Genomic DNA, 21,673 nt, shown 5'->3' on the forward strand with positions numbered 1-21,673 from the left:
ATGAGCTTATTCGTATCAGATGAAAATAGAGGTAAATTTATGTTATACACTGTCTTCAGAAAGTAGTCACATCCCTTGACTTTTTCAACATTTTGTTGTGTTACAAAGTGGGATTGAAATGGATTTAATTGTCATTTTCTGTCAATGATCTACACAAAATACTCTATAATGTCAAAGCGGAAAAAATATCCGGACGTGATTGGGAGTCCCATAAGTGGCGCAACAATTGGCCCAGCGTCGGCCCAGCGTAGTTATCTATAATTTGTTTTAAAAAAAAGACAAATAAAACACTAATATATCTTGAATTAGATAAGCATTCAACCTCCTGAGTCAGCGATTACAGCTGCGTGTCTTTCTGTGTAAATCTCTAAGAGCTTTCACCTGGATTGTGCAACATTTGCCCATTATTCTTTTCACAATTCTTCAAGCTCTGTCAAATTTGTTGTTGATCATTGCTAAACAACAACTTTTAGGTTTTGCCATTGATTTTCAAGCAGATTTAAGTTATAACTGTAACTAAGCCACTTAGGAACATTCAATGTCTTTTTGGTAAGCAACTCCTGTTTAGATTTGGCTTTGTGTTTTAGGTTATTGTCTTGCTGAAAGGTGAATTCATCTCCCAGTGTCTGATGGAAAGCAGACTGAACCAGGTTTTCCTCTAAGATTTTGCCTGTGCTTGGCTCCATTCCATAAAACTTGAAAAACTCCCCAGTCCTTAACAATTACATGCATTAACAATTACATGCATACCCATAACATGACACAGTCACCACTACGTTTGAAAATATGGAGAGTGCTACTCAGTAATCTGTTGTATTGGATTTGCCCCAAGCATAAGACTTTCTATTCAGGACAAAAAAGTTAATTGCTTTGCCAATTTCTTTTGCAGTATTACTGTAACGGCTGTTGGTGGAAGAAGGTGAGGACCAAAGCGCAGCGTGGTACGTGTTCATGTTAGTTTATTGACACTGAACACTAAATACAAAAATAACAAAAGGGAATAACCGAAACAGTCCTGAAAGGTGAAAAACACTAAACAGAAAACAACTACCCACAAACACAGGTGGGAACAGGCTACCTAAGTATGGTTCTCAATCAGAGACAACGATTGACAGCTTGCCTCTGATTGGGAACCATACCAGGCCAAACACATAGAAATGCAAAACATAGAACAAAACATAGAATGCCCACCTCAACTCACGCCCTGACCAAACCAAAATAGAGACATAAAAAAGGAACTAAGGTCAGGACGTGACAATTACGTTAGTGCCTTTGTTGCAAACAGGATGCATGTTTTTGAATATTTTTATTTTGTAAAGGCTTCCTTCTTTTCACTCTGTCAATTAGGTTAGTATTGTTAATTACAATGTTGTTGATCCATCCTCAGTTTTCTCCTATCACAGCCATTCAACTCTGTAACTGTTTAAAATTCACCATTTACCTCGAGGTGAAATCCCTGAGCGGTTTGACTCCTCTCCAGCAACTGAGTTAGGAAGGACGCCTGTATCTTTGTAGGAACTGGGTGTATTGATACACCATCCAAAGTGTAATTAATAACTTCATCATGCTCAAAGGGATATTCAATGTCTATTTTTTATTTTATTTATACCCATCTACCAATAGGTGCCCTTCTTTGCATGGCATTAAAAAACCACCCTAGTCTTTGTGGTTGAATCTGTGTTTGAAATTCACTGCTCAACTGAGGGACCATACAATTATCTGTATTTGTGGGGTACAAAGATGAGATAGTAGTGTTTACCATAATTTTTGAATGACTATTGCACACAGAGGGAGTCAATGCAACTTACAGTATGTGACTTGTTAAACACATTTTTACTCCTGAACTTATTAGGCTTGCCATAACAAAGGGTTTGAATACGTATTGACTCAAGACATTTCATCTTATCATTTTTTATTAATTAGTAAAAAAATATACACTACCGTTCAAAAGTTTGGGGTCACTTAAAAATGTCCTTGTTTTTTAAAGATAACCACATTTTTTGTCCATTAAAATAACATCAAATTGATCAGAAATACAGTGCAGGCATTGTTAATGTTGCAAATGACTTTTGTATTGCCTCTCCTTCCAGTTCTCTGCTGCCAATGACTGGAACGAACTACAAAAATCTCTGAAACTGGAGACACTTATCTCTTTAAGCACCAGCTGTCAGAGCAGCTCACCGATCACTGCACCTGTACATAGCCCATCTATAAATAGCCCAAACAACTACCTCATCTCCTACTGTATTTATTGTATTTATTTATCTTGCTCCTTTGCACCCCAGTTTTTCTGCTTTGCACATTCATCTACTGCATATTCATCTACTGCAAATCTACTGCACAATCATCTACTGCAAATTCCAGTGTTTTAATTGCTATATTGCATTTACTTCGCCACCATGGCCTATTTATTGCCCTACCTCCCTTATCTCACCTCATTTGCTCACATTGTATGTAGACTTGTTTTTCTACTGTATTATTGACTGTAGGTTTGTTTACTCCATGTGTAACTCTGTGTTGTTGTATGTGTCGAACTGCTTTGCTTTATCTTGGCCAGGTCGCAGTTGTAAAGGTCGCACTTGCCTACCTGGTTAAAAAGTAGCTTGAAATGGCAGATTTTTAGTGGAATATCTACATAGGCATACAGAGGCCCATTATCAGCAGCCATCACTCCTGTTCCAATGGCACGTTGTTAGCTAATCCAAGTTTATCAATTTAAAAGTCTAATTGATCATTAGAAAACCCTTTTGCAATTATGTTAGCACAGCTGAAAACTATTGTACTGATTAAAGACGCAATACAACTGGCCTTCTTCAGACTAGTTGAGTATCTGGAGCATCAGCATTTGTGGGTTCGATTACAGGCTCAATTTCTTCTGAAACTCATTAGTCTATTCTTGCTCTGAGAAATAAAGTCTATTCCATGCGAGAAATTGCCAAGAAACTGAAGATCTCGTACAACGCTGTGTACTACTCCCTTCACAGAACAGCACAAACCGGCACTAACCATAATAGAAAGAGGAGTGGGAGGCCCCGGTGCACAACTGAGCAAGAGGACAAGTACATTAGAGTGTCTAGTTTGAGAAACAGACGCCTCACAAGTCCTCAACTGGCAGCTTCATTAAATAGTACCCGCAAAACACCAGTCTCAACGTCAACAGTGAAGAGGCGACTCCGGGATGCTGGCCATCTAGGCAGAGTTGAAAAGAAAAGAGACATATCTCAGACTGGCCAATGAAAATAAAAGATTAAGATGGGCAAAAGAACACAGACACTGGACAGAGGAACACCCCGGAGTCGCTTCTTCACTGTTGATGTTGAGACTGGTGTTTTACGGGTACTATTGAATTAGCTAACACAACGTGCCATTGGAACACAGGAGTGATGGTTGCTGATATTGGGCCTCTGTATGTCTATGTAGATATTCCACAAAAAAATCTGTAGTTTCCAGCTACAATAGTCATTTACAACATGAATAATGTCTACACTGTATTTCTGATCCATTTGATGTTATTGTATTGAACAAAAAATTTGATTTTCTTTCAAAAACAAGGACATTCCTAAGTGACCCCAAACTTCTGAACGGTAGTGTATATATATCAAAAACATAATTCCACTTTGACATTATGTGGTATTGTGTGTGGGCCAGTGACAAAAAAATCTAAATGTATTCTATTTTAAATACAGACTCCAACACAACAAAATGTGGAAGTCGGGGGGGTGTGAATACTTTCTGAAGTCACTGTAGCTAGTATTCAAGGTTTTAATGTCTTGTCTATTATCGGTCTATATTCCTGTTTTACAGCTTTCATGCTCTGGAACCTGGTGTTGTTGTCAGCAAGGAGTGTTTGGACTCAATCGGAACCAGGTTTCAGCTGCTGTACAATGCTGATGCTTCCTCCCAGAGATGGTCTTCTTGTACAAACACAAACTGGACTCAGCTTGACAACCATATTTTTTGGAGAGGATCTTTTTTTTGTCATTGTCTGCAACACACAGAAAAACATTCCAAAAGGAACACACCAAAAACATGATATTAGGTCAGATAATGTTTATGACAGCATAAAAGTTAAGGTAGTTGCTAAAATGTACAATCATGAGATGTCTGCTGTACCTTCCACCCGTACGGACTTGGTGACCACCTCAAAATGAGTTGAGACCGTATTCTGAGCGTGGCACATAATCTTCTCTGACTTCACATTTCGCTCGACCGTCATCTCCATCTCACTGCCGTGGACAGTGTGACCATCAATGGTCCAGTGGTAGTCACAAGCGGGAGTGCATTTGGCAGTGCACTGAAACATGGACTTGAAGCCGACTGCAACAGAGTCTGGGCCTATGACGTGGACCTCTGATGGACCAGCTGATAGGAGACAAAAAGTAGAGGAAGAAACTGGTTCAAGTATCACTTCAACCAAAACCCCAAAATCACTCTTGAATTGTCAAATATAGACTACATACTATATAAGGGTATGTATGTATATTGATAGATGAAGCTATTGGTGTGGATATGGACAATTGCATTACACTAACAACAAGAGGGAATCTACAATTGTTAGAGGAAGCTCTACATCTCCCAATAACCTACATGTCACAGGTATGGTCCTGGTTGCCATGGCATAGAACCCAGACACACTGTTGATGGCCTTGCAGTTCAGGGTAACAGAGGTGGCCAACTCTTCGGGAGTTACGGTAATCTCGTTCCCCTGCCCCCTGAGCCATCGGCCCTTTATCTTCCAGGTGTAGTTGCAGGAGGGACGGCAGTCTGCGTTACACTGGAAGCTTTGAGGGGCTCCTGGGGTCATCAGGGCAGGGCCTGTGATCGATACGTTGGTAGGTCCAGCTAAAAGGAGGAACACATAGACATTTAGATAATAGTCTAGGTCCTACGACCAATGTGAAAAACATGAGCAAAATAATTTTATCTATCACTAATCCAGTAATCCAGACATTTTGTTAATAAATTACAACACATTGAATTATCCCTCCATTCCTAATATCATAAAGACCATCACCTTTAATTTCAAGTGAAGTGTTATAAAAACAACAAACCACCCACGCACCTAAAACCTGCAGTATCTTTGTTACTGTAGAGGACCTCCCAGAGTCATCATTCCTTGCAGTGCATGTGAGGTTTAGGGACTCCTCCCACTGGTGAGCTGTGAACAACAGCTCGTTGCCATGCCAAATCTGCCCATCGATACTCATTCTGTAGCTGCAGGAGGGGGAGCACTGGGCAGCACAGTCAAAGCTGCGTGGCACGCCCACTTTAACAAAGTCAGGTCCCACAATGGTTAGTTCCAAGGGACCATCTGAAAATTACAGTGCACAATCAGGCAATGCAGGCCTACCGGTTTTAGAATGAAAGATTTCTTGGAAACAGGGTGTAAATGTATTCTTGTAACAGTGATAAATAACTACAACGATAATCCAATAAAAGGCTTTCACTTCTATTAGTTAGCTGATAGCACTACCCTACTATCACAGTCATTATTCAAAGTACCCAACATTCCCATCAATGCAGCAATGTGTTCCATTCTGTAATAATTTGGCTTGGCTATTATGTGATGTGGTTCACTTACTGGTACTGCCACTCCCTCCATCAGTGGTCAAAGCTGATCCTGGAAGTTCATCAAAACAGTCTATAATCAACACATTATAATGTAACTATATTTTCACCCAAACAAAAGCTGGACCTCCGTAGACATTGAAAGTAAATGTAGTTATAGAGCTTAACAGGAAGTGTCCAGACCTTCTGACTGATGTTAAACTGACTTTGGCATCCTTAAAAAGAAATGTTATCATAAAACAATGTTGTTATATATTTTTTAATCATATTACCTGCTAGGTACACTAGCAGCAGAAGTAGATTAAGCAGGGTGTGTGTATCCTTCATTGTCTTGCAGCGATGGAGTGAGGTGAATGGACACCAGGAAATGTGGGACTGTTACAGAGTCAAGTAGTAGAGTGAGAAGGTAAACAAACACACCTTATCAGAGAGAACAGACTGAGAGCAAATCTGCCCTGCCCATTCAAATCTGCCCATTAAAAATACATTCTTTCTGTAGTGACCATAAAATAGGGCGAAACAGAACTGGCAGCTTTTACTATGAACTAACATGTAGAGGGCAATGTACTGAGGAATAAAATACGTAGTCTCCAACTCTCCATCCCTGGTCCTGGGAGCTGAAGTCAATTAATTTACTATTTTTAATAGACAGAACCAATTGGAGGGAAAGATTGGAGACTATATGTGCAATACATGAGTGTATGATGAATTCGAGAAAGTGGTTTCAGTGCATGGCTTGTACCAGAATCTCTTATCAAAAGTCAAATACAGTGCAATGATGTCATACCTTTGGTTCTTTTAATGTAATTACATTTGACCTCAAAAGGTTGTGTATAATACAAACTTTTACTTTAGCTTTAGGAAAGCAGACTGAACCACTAGGATTTTCCTCTATGATTTTGCCTGTGTTTAGGTCAATTCCATTTCCTTTTTATCCTGAAAAACTCCCCAGTCGTTAACGTTTACAAGCATACCTTTAACATGATGCAGCCACCAGTGGTACTCTGTAGATTATATTGGATTTGTCCCAACCATAACACTTTGTATTCAGGACAAAAAGTTAATTGCTTTGCCACATTTATTGCAATTGTACTTTAATTAATGCCTTGTTGCAAACAGGATGTATGTTTTGGAATATTTGTATTCTGTACAGGCTTCCTTCTATTCATTAGGTTAGTTTTGTGGAGTAACTATAATGTTGTTGATCCATCCTTAGTTTTCTCCTATCACAGCCACTAAACTCTGTAACTGTTTTAAAGTCACCATTGGCCTCATAGTGAAATCCCTGAGCGGTTTCCTTCCTCTCCGGCAACTGAGTTAGGAAGGATGCCTGTATCTTTGTAATGACTGGGTGTATGGATACACCATCCAAAATGTAATTAATAACTTCACCATGCTCAAGGGTATATTCAAACATACAAAGTATTGACTCAGGGATATGAATACTTATGTAAATTAGATATTTCTGTTTTTCATTTTTTATTAAATTATTATTATTTTTTAAACATAATTCCACTTTGTCATTATGGGATATTGTGTGCAGATTGGTGAGAAAAACAATCAATTTAATCAATATTGAATTCAGGCTGTAACACAACAAAATGTGGAATAATGAGATCGTTGGTACTGGTGGCTTTGTAGGTGAATGCCTCATCCCAGTACTGTAGTTGACCCAGGGTGTAACCTGGCAGTCAAAGGTACAAATCTTAAGGACAGAACAGCAGTAAAACCTCCAACTGAAAAGGGACAGACAATAAATTCATATTAAAGTGGGTTAATTAATTGACTATACTTTCTCCCTTCATTAAACATGTATTTTGGCAGTTAAGTACTGGAGAGTGGAGTAACATGAGGGCACTGATCTTGTTGGTAGTTGATCAGGATTCTCAGACATTTGTAACCGAGGATACTAGAGAAACTGAGTAAAGAAGGTACTGTAATGTTTCTTAGCCCTCATCTGACTTATTACAATGTAAATTGTTCCTCGGCCTTGCTCAAAATGACTAAGACAATTTTGTGTTCCTAAGAAATTCACAAAATGCCTGAAAATCTGAATGTGATTATTCTATATACTGAAATGAAGAGTTGAATGAATTTGTTCATTCTAAGTGGTATGATAATATGGACATTGGAACGTAACCATTGGCAATGTTATCCACAGTAAATGGATCGAGATGACTGCTCTTACCTGTCATAAGGATGAAGCCTGACGAAGGGATTCTCTATGTTTGGCTCTCTGCAGGAAATGTTGTCTCCTTAGACAAGTGATGCTATTTTATACCCTTACTGTACATTAGGTAATAATCACATGTGATTAAATCTACTTACCCAATCATCTGACAGATCAGATATCTCTGGTAAAAGGCAAGAAGGCATAGCTACATACCTGTGACAACATTTTTAAGAATGCAAAGTAGCATCTGTTGCATAATAAACATTGCATGAGCCATCTTATCAAGTCAGCAATTTACCACACAAAACGACACACTTTTTTGTTGTTGATTCCGCCTATACAAAGGTCTTTCTGAAGTTTAAGCCAGTCTACATGACTGTAATAAACATTAAATGTACAATGAGAAAATAATCTTCCCAGTGCACATACAGTAGCTTGATTGTCCATTGAAAATATGAACTATGAAATAGAATGTTTTCTGTCAGCTCAAAAACAATAGAACAGTATTTCAGGATGCATTCTATACGATCTGCATATACAAATAGCACTTAATGTAAGATAATATATCTAGTGGTCAATTAATTACATTCCTTGAGACAAACATTACTTGTTAAATGTCACAAAGCTATATTGTTTGGTGTCTTATTAACAAACCAATCATTCCAGTCCGGATTAAAATGCAAGGGATGTTAGGCGTATTGATCGGCTGGCTTTAGGATCATGCGGAGAATCGCTCAAAGAGAAGCTGCTAGCCTGTGCCCTTGAGCGATATTCCAGGGTGCGTTCTCAGAACATGAGCAGATCAGCTGGCAGGCATATTCACGGTAATGTTTTGCTTAGTCCCCTCCTGTGCTCCCTGTTCACCCACGACTACGTTGCCACGTACGACTCCAACACCATCATTAAGTTTGCTGACGACACAACGGTGGTAGGCCTGATCACCGGCAACAATGAGACAAACTACAGGAAGAAGGTCAGAGACCTGTGTGGTGTGGTGCCGAGACAATAACCCCTCCCTCAACGTCAGTAAGACTAAGGAGCTGATCGTGGACTACAGGAAACGGGGGGGGGGGGGGGGGGGGGGGGGTCTGAGCATGCCCACATCCACATTAACAAGAGCTTCAAGTTCCTCTGTGTCCAAATCACTAGGGATTTAAAATGGTCCACTCACATGTGCACAGTCGTGAAGAAGGTGCAACCCCCTAAGGTAGTTGAACAGGTTTGGAAAGGGCCCTAAAATCCTTCAAAAGTTCTACAGCTGCACCATTGAGAGCATCCTGACTGGCTGCATCACTGCTTGGTATGGCAACAGCACTGCCCTCGATCGCATGGCGCTACAGAGTGTGGTGCGGACGGCCCAATACATCGCTGGGGCTGAGCTCCCAGCCATCCAGGACCTCTATATCAGGCAGTGTGAAAGGAAGGCCCTGAAAATCATTAGACTCTAGCCACCATAGACTGTTCTCTCTGCTTCCACACAGCAAGTGGTACTGGTGCATCAAGTCTGACACCAACAGGTTCATGAACAGCTTCTATCCCTAAGCCATAAGACTGACAAATAGCTACAGTGCCTTCAGAAAGTATCCACACCCCTTGACTTTTTCCACATTTTGTTGTGTGGGATTAAAATGGATTTAAATGTCATTTTTTGTCAACGAACCACACAAAATACTCTGTATTGTCAAAGCAAATTTTTTTCTTCTAACATTTGTAAATTATTAATGAAATATAAAACACTAATATATCTTGATTACATAAATATTCAACCCCCTAAGTCAATACATGTTAGAATCACCTTTGGCAGAGATTACAGCTGTGAGCCTTTCTGGGAGCTTTGCACACCTGGATTGTACAATATTTGCACATCATTCTTTTTAATATTAATCAAGCCATTTTCAAGTCTTGCCATAGATTTTCAAGTCGATAAAAGTTAAAACTGTAACTAGGCCACTCAGGAACATTTAATGTCATCTTGGTAAGCAAGATATTTGTACATTTGGCCTTGTGTTTTAGATTATTGTCCTGCTGAAAGGTAAATTTGACTCCCAGTGTCTGTTGGAAAGCAGACTGAACCAGGTTTTGTCTGTGCTTAAGCTCTATTACATGTATTTTTTATCCTGAAAAATTCCCCAGTCCTTAATGATTACAAGCGCACCACTATACAGTTAAACTGTATACTTTAGTGCCTTGTTGCAAACAAGATGCATGTTTTTGGAAGCTTCCTTATTTTCTCTCAATTAGGTTAGTATTGTGGAGTAACTACAATGTTGTTGAACCATCCTCAGTTCTCTCCTATCACAGCCATTAAATGTTTAAAGTCACTATTGGCCTCATGGTGAAATCCCTGAGTGGTTTCCTTCCTCTCTGGCAACTGAGTTAGGAAGGACACTTGTATTTTTGTAGTGACTGGGTGTATTGATACACCATCCAAAGTGTAATTAATAACTTCACCATGCTCAAAGGGACATTCAATGTCTGCTTTACATAATTTTTTACCTATCTACCAATAGGTGACCTTCTTTGCGAGGCATTGGAAACCCTCCCTGGTCTTTGTGGTTGAATCTGTGTTTGAAATTCACTGTTCGACTGAAGGACCTTACAGATAATTGTATGTGTGGGGTACAGAGATGAGGAAGTCATTCAATGTTAAACATTATTATTGCACACATAGTGTGTACATGCAATTTATTATGTGACTTGTTAAGCACATTTTTACTCCTGAACTTATTTAGGCTTGCCATAACAAAGGGGTTGAATACTTATTGACTCAAGACATTTTAGCTTTTCATTTTTTATGAATTTGCAAAAATGTCTAAAAACATAATTCCAGTTTGACATTATGGGGTATTGTGTGCAGGCCCGTGACACAAATCTCAATTGAATCAATTTTAAATTCAGGCTGAAACACAACACATTTTGGAAGAAGTAAAGGGGGGTGAATTATTTTCTGAGGGCGCTGTAGCTTCACAGAGGTGTGGGATCTGACCAAAGCACAACAAGCAGGGCTAAATATATATTTCTAGAAACTGATAGGATGACTGAGCTAAAGACCTTGTTGGTTTTTCAGCCACGTACATGGGTAATCTCAGTGTTTGAACAGGTGTCCTGAAAGGGAAAAGTTTAACATAAATACACTATAATACACTATAACAGTATAACCTGTCAGGAATTGCATAACGGGATGGTTTTTGTGTGCTAGAAATGTGTCCAAACTATTTTTAATTGACCTCTGTGTTACAGTGAGAACCATGGGGCAAGTGTAAATGGGTCAGGGGTTACTTGGCTGCTAGTTTGAAAAGAAACAGACACCATTGGGAAGATCTTTGAAACTGAAAAGGTTTAAATAGGTTAACTTCATAATGAATAAACCAATAAACGACATTATGTACATCCCATTCTCTCCACTGATGTGGAGTGGAGTCCCACAAGATCTGTCCAAATATGATTGTGTGAAAAGAATCAACAGAATTCGATGTTTTCCTAACAACCTGAAAGGGTTCAGATATACATTTTATATTATACATTTTTACATTACCAAACTGGGGGGAAATCACGTTACCAGGTCAGTTTAGGACCGTTAGGCAGGCTCGAGAGGACACGGCCACTAGGCAGACTAGAACAGCATACATTTTTCTCAATGGGTAGAAGCAAGCCCCCGACAGCAGTATCTCAGTAAATGCCTTAAAGGGGAAGTTCAGTATTTTACACCTTCATGTTAGATGGATCCTTTCCCTGAAGGTTGTCTATGGGCCAGAAGAAACTGTAATCCATGGTTAAGATGTTTAAGAATTGAAGAAGCCTAATCATTTAAAGTTACGTCAAACCAAATAATTCAGTTAATTTGTCTATGGCTTTTTTAACGGTCACTGCATGCCCATATCACTCCCATTGATTTTAAACCAGCAGAGGCTGAAGTTAGCTGAAGTTTGTAGTGGCTATTAGAAGAAAAAACAAACCATGTATTAGTTTTTCCTGATCCATAGATTACTTTCAGGGGCAGGAACCATCTAAAATGAAGTTGTAAAATACTGAACTTTCCCTTTAAACCCAACCCCTTTTTTGGTGTATTTTCTTAAAACTACATTGTTGGTTAAGGGTTTGTAAGTAAGAATTTCACTGTAAGGTCTACACCTGTTGTATTCAGCGCATGTGACAAATAAAATGTGATTTGATTTGACTAACTCTAACCCTAAACCTAACCATAGCAAGCTGTTGCATATCAACAGAGTTGCAGTTGATAGTCTGTTGATGGTTTGAGCCGCTGTAGATCATATATAGGGGATTATCCAAATAAAGTGTGACCCAATGTTTTTGTAATTATTGTCTGAGATAACCATTTCCGTCCATTACAGTACTGTATAGAGTTCATATCTTGACCAGAAACAAAGCATAATCAATCATTTAAACGTTAGTGCCGTGAAATGAAACACAATAATTTGATGCATGTATCTTTAATCATGAATTTCCTTCAAGATTATCAAGAGACAACAATGGATAAAATAATCTGATTGTAGGAAGAATCAGTTATAGATTCAGCATGACCTTTTGGTACAGTATTGGTATTTCCAGCGACGATCTCTGAAAGTACACAAGACAAACAGACATTTTGTTCCTGTTAGTTTTGTAGTCAATTCATCATTTCCTGAAGCTTGTTTAATCCAACAGCAAGAATATGACACACAGATACTGTAGATACACACACACAGAGAGAGAGAGAAAATACTTGGAATCCATTACATTAGCATAGAGTACCAATGAATAATCATACTCACTCATGCTTGTTTTCATGGTAGCTTTCAGCTGCAATCAGGTAGGAATTTGGTGGGACATTAAAAGTGAAGGCCTCATCAAACCAGTTTACGTAGTTAGTCCACTGGCAGGTATCAGTACAGAAGTTGCTGGCTCCACAGCAGGTGAACTTCCATCTGTACAATGGTGGAAATGAGGTTTGAATTATGATATATTTTTTTGTATTGACCTTGTAATTCACATTATAGTAGGGTTGTTCAACAAAAACAGTGCCTCCGTCAACCCTGTGTCACTTCTAGGATTTTACACCATTTAATCCCCAAAGGTCTCTAATTTTCACCATCATTGTAAAGCCTTAGTTATTTTGTTTGATTTGACAAAGTCATTTCTTGAAGATTTGTATTTATTTCATGTGAATAGTGATTCATTTACATCTCACCTTCTGTCCTCATGCTTGTTCTCATGATAGCTGTTCATCCCTGTGATGACCTGGTGGCTTGGGCATTGGTAGCTGAAAGGTTTGTCGAAGTCATTTACGTAGGAAGATGTGAAGCAGTTAGTTGCTGAGTCCAACGTGGCTTTGCACCCAAAGTCCCACAGACGGTCTTCATGTTTGTTGTGATGCTCACTAAAATTGGATAAATACATTACAATGCACAAATTAATAGTTGAATTTATGCGAAAACATTTATGCAGGTTGAAGGTTTTATTGTTGCCCAACATATTTTGGCCGGAATGCAATTGCAATAACCTAAATCCAAAATACAGAGTTAAACCAGTTTAATTTCTCAAAATGGAAAATTGCAAATCTGAATCAACAGCAAGTCTGTTGATATGCAACAGCTTGCTAGGGTTTGAGAAAGGGTTAGGGTCAACTCAGCACTGCAGCAGTAAAAAGCACACTCTGATTTGGAAACCTGTGCTTGTGAGTCAGTGCAGAATTCAGGTTTTGGAGAAGATTGGTTGTATGGAATATAAGGAATCACCTCACTATGCGAGAGATGGATTGTCCTGAGGGGCAATTAAAATCTAACGGCTGGTCATAGCTGTTCTGCCAGCGGAGGTCTGCAACACACAAACAAGGGCACAATAAAAACGTAATTGATTACCGTAGTAATCGGCACCTCCTTCTCCTTTTTTAACGATTTCTGACCACACACATTGCTTCTTGATTGAAATATTAAGTCCACATTTTGAGTTACTCTGCTACACATATGCTCAGGCTTTAATCCACAACCTCAACAGGAAACATAAAGCATACCTTTTCCGTTGACCAACACACCAGTAAGAAGCAGAATAAAGACGTCGGCTCTCTTCATGGCTTTTCAGAGGCTTTTGAGGGGCCCAAACTAAAATCAGCAAGTTTGGTGCTCCATTTATAGACAGATGCGATCTGTGTCCTTGCTGGACCTACGTGGGTAATCTCACTGTTTGAGCAGGTGTATTGCAGTCTAAAAAATATGGCAGTCAATTCATGTTCTACTGAACAAACATGCAACAATTTCTAAGATTTTACTGAGTTACAGTTCATATCAGGAAATCAGTCAATTGAAATCCATTAGGCCCTAATCTATGGATTTCACATGATTGGGCGGGGGGCTCAGCCATGGGTGGGCTTGGGAGGGCGTAGGCCCATCCACTTGGGAGCCAGGCCAAGCAGAATTTGTTTTTCCCAACAAAAGGGCTTTATTACAGACAGAAATACTCAGTTTCATCAGCTGTTCGGGTGGCTGGTGTCAGACTATCTGGCAGGTGAAGGATCTGGATGTGGAGGTCCTGGGCTGGCGTGCTTACATGTGGTCTGCGGTTGGACATACTGCTAAATTCCCTAAAACGACATTGGAGGCAGCTTATGGTAGAGAAATTAACATTAAATTCTCTGGCAACAGCTCTGGTGGACATTCCTGCAGTCAGCATGCCAATTGCACTCTCCCTCAAAGCTTGAGACATCTGTGGCATTGTTAAGTGACAAAACTGCTCATTTTAGAGTGGCCTTTTATTCATGAACATTTGATGAACTATCCCTCTAAAGTCTCAGTTTATAGTCATTCTCATGGTTTACGGGGAAGCAAGTAATAATTTCTTTCCCAGGGGTTCATTGGTTGGCTGTTACAGTAGTTCCACAATTACACAAGACTGACAATATCTTCGAAAATGTTTATTTGTCAGAAAATCTATTTATAATCAATAAACTACATTTTGTACATTGGATTCACATTACATCTGTACAACAATACAACAACGCCTTATAATAATCATTGACAGGTATTGAGAGGTATGTGTGTGCTCTCAGAGTGATGTCTCTTTGGGGTCCTTGGTCTCTGTTGCTGCAGGCCTGAAGGACAGAATCTCTGTGAATGTGTGACCTGTAGGAGATATTATCACAAGAAATTACTAATTAGTTACTCTGTAGACTATAGATTTTTCTTCCTCTTTCTTTCTCTCAAGCTGAACGTGTTATCACACATCCATATCCCTCATCTCTTCCTTGTCATCTTTCTCTCCTTCTATCATGTGGAATGACCAAAGGAATGTTTTTCCTTAAGCCCTTTTCCTAGGGAAAGAGATACCTAATCAGTTGCTGAATGCGTTCAACCGAAAAGCGTCTTCTGTATTTAACCCAACCCCTCTTTAATCAGAGCAGGGCAGGGGGCTGCCTTAATTAACATCCACGTCATCAGCACCCAGGGAGCAGTTGTTGCCTTGCACATGGGCAGAATTGCATAATTTTCTACCTTGCCAGCTTGGGGATTCGAACCAACGTCCTTTCAGTTACCTGCCCGACAGTCTTAACTTCTAGGCTACCAGCCACCTCATCCTCCATCGCTCCCCCTTTTTTCCTCTGCCTGTATCTCCTTCTCTCTCTCCCTCCCTCCTCCCCAGCATCTCTCTCTCTCTCTCCCATATCTTCCTCCCCCTCTCCCTGCTCTCCATTTCTTTCTTCAGCTTCCCTCCATCCTTCTCTCACGTTTCCACTGCTCCAGGAGCAGGTCTGTGTTGTCCATGGAGTGATCGTAGGGCTGGGCCTCAGTCTCCTCCTCTGGTTCTCTGAACTCGCTGAAAAAGGGCATGGCCAGCGCCTCCGACGCACTCACCCGTCTCTCAGGGTCCAGCAACAGCATGCGCTCCAGCACACACACCGCTGCCACACAGAGAGGTATACAGTGTCACTAGCTGTGTTATGGTCAGAAGGACACTCCTGACAATAGTTAGAAACAGTTGCTGTTTTGTAAACCACCGTTTTTGATCCTTTAGTAATAGACTGTCAAATTCAACTAACTGCATGTTCCCATCATAGTATTGAACGTCTGCTCACCGTCTGAGCTAGCTTTGGAAAAAAGAAAGTGCAAATCTTTCTTTGGTACTTTGGGAAGACTCCGTATGTAGTTTTTGGCCTGTTGGAAGAAGAGCAGATTTACCTGGGAGTGTATGTGGTATTCTATTCCTATGTACTCTAGTAGGCTGTGTTTGCTTTGAATGTGTACTATCTGAATGTATTTTGAGCACCCACATGACTTACATCTTGGCTTTGTAGCTTTGTAACAAAGTCTGCAGTGGGTGTACCAGTGATCTTCATGATCTCTTTCAGTTGGTCCAGGTCTGTGCTCACCCAGGGGTCAAGGGTCATAGCTCATGTGGTACAGGAAGTCACATTCACATGCTGCTCATACTATATATGCTTAGCCATAATAAGCTTACAGAACTAGTCTTTGACAGGTTGATAACATATAATTATGCTAATTTGCCTGGCAGGATCATTATTCTGCAATAGTTGTGAGGGGTGAAGACAGAGCGTAGTAAACACTGAAAAAGGATACGGTCATTTCCTTTGAACAGGGGCTTCCCCAGCAGCATCTCCGCCATGATGCAGCCCACCGACCAGATATCCACTGACGATAGAAGAGGTCAAAGACATACATAGGACTGAATGGTCTTTCAGTAGCACATTGCTACCAAACTGCTACCATACCAGTGAGTTCAATTACGGAGATATTGCACACAAATTGTACAAAGATATAGATCTCCATAGGACCTCATACTGTAGGATATTTTTCTGGTTACAATAAGGTGAATGCACCAATTTGTAAGTCGCTCTGGATAAGAGCGTCTGCTAAATGACTTAAATGTAAATGTAAATAGCATGATTAATCATGGTGATAACACAGTTTTTGACATTAGAAAGTACTGCCATCTTGTGGACAAAGAAGGCAGCCATGAATGAGTGTATGAGAGAGACTCACCAGTCTGGGTATAGTGCATCCAATTGAGGATTACCTCAGGGGCTCTGTACCAGCGAGTGACGACGTACCCCGTCATCTCTGTGTCCGTCTGCCGAGCCAGCCCGAAGTCAAGAATCTGAGACAGACAGAGAGAGAATTGCTTTGGCTACATTGGATTGTCCCTTTATTGACAATAAAGCACAGGAGGTTGGTGGCACCTTAATTGGGGAGGACGGGCTCGTGGTAATGGCATGAGTGGAATAGTACAACGGTATCAAATACATGGTTTCCAGGTGTTTGATGCCATTCCATTTGCTCCATTCCAGCCATTAGTATGATCTGTCCTCCCCTCAGCAGCCTCCACTTCAATAAAGTGTATTTCAGTTCAATCGAAAGAGAGCGAGACTGAACAGGGAGAGCACAGTGCTTATCACAGGTCTGGTAGCAATATACACTGCTCAAAAAAATAAAGGGAACACTTAAACAACACAATGTAACTCCAACTCAATCACACTTCTGTGAAATCAAACTGTCCACTTAGGAAGCAACACTGATTGACAATAAATTTCACATGCTGTTGTGCAAATGGAATAGACAAAAGGTGGAAATTATAGGCAATTAGCAAGACACCCCCAATAAAGGAATGGTTCTGCAGGTGGTGACCACAGACCACTTCTCAGTTCCTATGCTTCCTGGCTGATGTTTTGGTCACTTTTGAATGCTGGCGGTGCTTTCACTCTAGTGGTAGCATGAGCCGGAGTCTACAACCCACACAAGTGGCTCAGGTAGTGCAGTTCATCCAGGATGGCACATCAATGCGAGCTGTGGGAAAAAGGTTTGCTGTGTCTGTCAGCGTAGTGTCCAGAGCATGGAGGCGCTACCAGGAGACAGGCCAGTACATCAGGAGATGTGGAGGAGGCCGTAGGAGGGCAACAACCCAGCAGCAGGACCGCTACCTCTGCAGAACCATTCCTTTATTGGGGGTGTCTTGCTAATTGCCTATAATTTCCACCTTTTGTCTATTTCATTTTCACAACAGCATGTGAAATTTATTGTCAATCAGTGTTGCTTCCTAAGTGGACAGTTTGATTTCACAGATGTGTGATTGACTTGGAGTTACATTGTGTTGTTTAAGTGTTCCCTTTATTTTTTTGAGCAGTGTATATATATATATATATATATATATGTAGTACCTTCAGCTCACAGTCTTCGTTGACAGACAAATTTCCAGGTTTGAGATCCTGTTGATATTTAGAAAAATTACATTATCATGCTGCCAGATTGACGCAAACACACGCAAGCACACACACACACAAAGAGCTTATGATGTGGAAAACGTCATGAATAGCAGTGGGCGTGAAAAAGAGCAATGGCCCCAACCCCAATGCACATAGTTGAAAGGTCAGAGGTTACGCACCCTGTGGATGATCCCTGCAGAGTGGATATACTGTGGGGAGACACAAAAGACCAGGAAAAGAGAAAGCCTTAAAATTAGAAAAAGAAGGTGGTATTCAAGTATATTCTGGGAAACATTTAAACCTTCTGTATAAACTGCCTTTATTTTGTATCATATTTGAATGTTGGGGATAAAATGAGCATTTGTAGGTATATATTTTAAACTGCTTAGAATTGTATATATATATATATATATATATTGTTCTTTTGAGTGCATGTGTATGTATGCAACTCTAACCTTGAGTCCTTTCAGCATTTGATAGACCAGGAATTGCACCCTCTCCTGTGACAATCTCTCCATCTTCATCAGTTTCCCCAGATCAGTACCCATAAATGGCATTACCAGGTAACTGCGAATGACAGGAGAAAAGTAAAAAAAAAAATACTTTATTGTGAATAAAAACATTCAATATATGAACAGGAAGGGTATTGGACAAAGAGGTACTTACAAGTCATGAAACCTGTCCAATGAGATCTCAGAAGTGAACACATCCAGCAGTCCAATCACCTAATCCAAACCAATCAAAGAATACCAGAAAATAAATAGAATAGCTCAATTATAGATTAACTGGGGAATTTTTTTTGTGCATCATGTATCTCAATTACAGCATCAGGAAATGATTCCCACTTGAAGTCACACACACACACACACACACACACACACACACACACACACACACACACACACACACACACACACACACACACACACACACACACACACACACACACACACACACACACACACACTTGTGATATGGGGTGTGTCTCTGTCGTTCTAGAGTGAGCCACTGACTAAAGTAGATGTTGCTATGAGGCATTTTTTCCACAACATGTATTGGCTTCCTTCTCAGCCTTTCCTTGTGTACCATTATTAAACTCTACCTACTCACTGTATACCCAGTAGACCTCTGAAATCAGTGGTCACCAAGTCCAACCCTGGTCCAGGAGAGCTACAACATGTAATTTAACCTTTATTTAACTAGGCAAGTCAGTTAAGAACAAATGCTTATTTACAATGACAGCCTACGGGGGAACAGTGGGTTAACTGTCTTGTTCAGGGGTAGAATGACTGATTTTTACCTTGTCAGCTCGGGGATTCAATCCAGCAACCTTTCGGTTACTGGCCCAACGCTCTAACCACAAGGCTACCTGCTGCCCCAAGTTGAATGCCTGATTCAACTTCTCAAATCAAGACTCAGAACCTGTGCCTGCCTCAAATGAACAGCTCTATAATCTTGATATGATGTGTTTCTGTTTAGTATTATGGGTTGTGATGTGAATATTACCAATGTGATCTTTCTGACTACTCTGCTACTGACTAATTGCCAATCATAAGGAACAGCTGTGTTTGTCTCACTCTGTGCAAAAATGAAATCGTCACTGCTCTCTGCACGCAGCCTAGGCCATAAATCAAATCAAATGTATTTATATAGCCCTTCTTACATCAGCTGATATCTCAAAGTGCTGTACAGAAACCCAGCCTAAAACCCCAAACAGCAAGCAATGCAGGTGTAGAAGCACGGTGGCTAGGAAAAACTCCCTAGAAAGGCCAAAATCTAGGAAGAAACCTAGAGAGGAACCAGACTATGAGGGGCGGCCAGTCCTCTTCTGGCTGTGCCGGGTGGAGATTATAACAGAACATGGCCAAGATGTTCAAATGTTCATAAATGACCAGCATGGTCAAATAATAATAATCACAGTAGTTGTCGAGGGTGCAGCAAGTCAGCACCTCAGGAGTAAATGTCAGTTGGCTTTTCATAGCCGATCATTAAGAGTATCTCTACCGCTCCTGCTGTCTCTAGAGAGTTGAAAACAGCAGGTCTGGGACAGGTAGCTATGGATAAAAGTGAGTTTTAAATGCAGTACTGTAGAGTTGCGCCATTTCATTTTTAGACAAGGCCTAATTAGTGGTGTGAAACAGACACCTTTTCTATTTATGAGAAAAAATGATGAGGTGCGTATTTCAGGAAAGACCCTCACATTTTCGTGCTTCATGTGCTTGAGGAGCCGGAGCTCTCTGTAGGCCCTCTTGGCGAAGAGCTTTGACTGGAAGGGTCTGTGGAGCTTCTTGATGGCCACCCTCACCCCAGTCCTGTGGTCCTGGGCGGAACTGCAGCAAGAAATGTAGGTACAGGGAAGAAAACATTTTAGCAATGTTGGCCATTGGTGGTAGCCTACTGAAGGACCCAACTCTTATTTTTTTATTGAATGCTTGATTAATTATTTCTTTAAAATAATTTACATCCAAAGATCAGGTTTTATAATCAAATGTTCACAAAGACATTCTTGGGTATTTCTGGAATTCAAGTAGAAACATTTGGTCGGCATATCCCAAGAAACATTGCGCAAAGACCCAGAACAGATGTAGGCCGATGCACTTAAATCTAAATCTTCTGCTCACTAAAATCCAACAAACAATGAGGCCAATGGGGGTTCTTTGTTATGCTTTTCCCGACTTCACAAAGCCAAAAAAGTCCCTGCCGTGTAAGCTATGTTTAGGAATGAAACAGAAACCGCATAATGTAAAGGTTGTGTCTTCATTATTCATCAAATAGCACCGATGTTTGTTGATGATTTAATTCGGACACAATCCAGCGCTCCACTGCACAAAAACTTCCTTTTGATATAATCACATGAAGAATGCATGAGATGAACAGTTCAACAAAAAAAAACACGATGCTTATTTTAGGAACAAGTCACGTCTAGTTGTGGCTTGGTTTGTGTTGCCTTCACATAGGCTATTGTTAACTCCAAATTCGACATTTACGAAGAGTAGCCTACCCATGTTTGATGATTAAACTCGTATAAAACTCACCATACTGTCCCATACGCGCCAGTCCCCACCTGCTTTAGCTCGCGGTATCGTTCTGGAACCTCCCATGCCGTTTTGTTTACCTCCTGTCGGTAAAATCCTGTCCGCGTGCGGACCGACATATCCAAATTGATTTGGGGGTCAATGTATCCCCAGCTAACTCTTAATTCAGGGATAATGTGCCGTTGTTATGCATGAGACACTTCGTTCACTTGCTCTCATGTAGCCACCACCACCTACACACTCTCTAGCACTCGGCAAATGCGCAATGCAATCCGTTGACCGACAGTGGTCTCCAGTGACACGACTAAAGAACCGTAATCAGTGACTGGTCTCACTCGTTTCTAAAACGTCAACGGTATCACTGGTGAACACACCATCGCCTGGTGGCATGACCTCTCTGGATTTTGTCAGAAAAAGGTAAACAATAGAACACACTCCCTGTGCTATTGATGGGTGTGTCTGTGTCCGGACTCATTTTAACATTTTAGTAATTTATCAGATGCTCTTTATCCAGATTAAGGTTATGAGCCTTGCTCAAGGGCACATGGGCATATTTTTCACCTAGTCGACTCAGGGATTCGAACCAGCAACACTCTTAACAGCTAGGCTACCTGCCGCCCTGGCTCCTTATTGTCTTACAATCAAGTTATAAGGAATGTTGCCAAAATGATGTCTGTTGTCATGAGATAG

At 40.5% G+C, this 21,673-nt stretch overlaps 3 protein-coding genes across 3 annotated transcripts; all 3 read right to left on the minus strand.

Moving 5' to 3' along the window:
- Positions 1–749: 749 nt before the first annotated feature.
- On the minus strand, positions 750–5,290 carry LOC129838779 (uncharacterized). Its single transcript, XM_055905954.1, has 4 exons — positions 5,063–5,290; positions 4,588–4,842; positions 4,114–4,362; positions 750–3,985 (listed from the first exon to the last, which is right to left on the minus strand). Exons 1-4 carry the CDS (start codon positions 5,205–5,207, stop codon positions 3,834–3,836), a joined length of 801 nt encoding a protein of 266 aa, XP_055761929.1. The 5' UTR covers positions 5,208–5,290; the 3' UTR covers positions 750–3,833.
- A 6,983-nt stretch (positions 5,291–12,273) lies between these two features.
- Positions 12,274–13,809, minus strand: LOC129838219 (hemagglutinin/amebocyte aggregation factor-like). The gene is made up of 5 exons (XM_055904997.1): positions 13,752–13,809; positions 13,477–13,555; positions 12,930–13,118; positions 12,514–12,666; positions 12,274–12,319 (listed from the first exon to the last, which is right to left on the minus strand). The coding sequence occupies exons 1-5, from the start codon at positions 13,807–13,809 to the stop codon at positions 12,274–12,276; spliced, it is 525 nt and encodes a 174-aa protein (XP_055760972.1).
- Positions 13,810–14,633: 824 nt separating this feature from the next.
- LOC129838214 (mitogen-activated protein kinase 12-like) lies at positions 14,634–21,543 on the minus strand. Its single transcript, XM_055904987.1, has 12 exons — positions 20,984–21,543; positions 20,149–20,278; positions 18,615–18,673; positions 18,404–18,515; positions 18,128–18,157; positions 17,904–17,951; positions 16,732–16,846; positions 16,309–16,380; positions 16,011–16,090; positions 15,807–15,885; positions 15,459–15,632; positions 14,634–14,856 (listed from the first exon to the last, which is right to left on the minus strand). The coding sequence occupies exons 1-12, from the start codon at positions 21,100–21,102 to the stop codon at positions 14,780–14,782; spliced, it is 1,095 nt and encodes a 364-aa protein (XP_055760962.1). The 5' UTR covers positions 21,103–21,543; the 3' UTR covers positions 14,634–14,779.
- Between the last annotated feature and the right edge of the window lie 130 nt (positions 21,544–21,673).

This window comes from Salvelinus fontinalis, chromosome 39, assembly GCF_029448725.1.
Source record: "Salvelinus fontinalis isolate EN_2023a chromosome 39, ASM2944872v1, whole genome shotgun sequence".
In the NCBI taxonomy this organism is placed as follows: domain Eukaryota; kingdom Metazoa; phylum Chordata; class Actinopteri; order Salmoniformes; family Salmonidae; genus Salvelinus; species Salvelinus fontinalis.

Coding starts and splice junctions, on each gene's coding strand:
- LOC129838779 (XM_055905954.1), bottom strand. CDS start 5,207: ATGAGTATCGATGGGCAGATTTGGCATGGCAACGAGCTGTTGTTCACA. Junction 4,843..5,062: donor AAAGATACTGCAGGTTTTAG/GTGCGTGGGTGG, acceptor TCCTCCTTTTAG/CTGGACCTACCAACGTATCG. Junction 3,986..4,113: donor CAAGTCCGTACGGGTGGAAG/GTACAGCAGACA, acceptor TGTGTGTTGCAG/ACAATGACAAAAAAAAGATC.
- LOC129838219 (XM_055904997.1), bottom strand. CDS start 13,809: ATGAAGAGAGCCGACGTCTTTATTCTGCTTCTTACTGGTGTGTTGGTC. Junction 13,556..13,751: donor TGTGTTGGTCAACGGAAAAG/GTATGCTTTATG, acceptor TGTGTGTTGCAG/ACCTCCGCTGGCAGAACAGC. Junction 13,119..13,476: donor TCCATCTCTCGCATAGTGAG/GTGATTCCTTAT, acceptor ATCCAATTTTAG/TGAGCATCACAACAAACATG.
- LOC129838214 (XM_055904987.1), bottom strand. CDS start 21,102: ATGTCGGTCCGCACGCGGACAGGATTTTACCGACAGGAGGTAAACAAA. Junction 18,674..20,148: donor AGCACATGAAGCACGAAAAT/GTGAGGGTCTTT, acceptor GGTTTGGATTAG/GTGATTGGACTGCTGGATGT. Junction 16,091..16,308: donor CCTGTTCAAAGGAAATGACC/GTATCCTTTTTC, acceptor GGGTGAGCACAG/ACCTGGACCAACTGAAAGAG.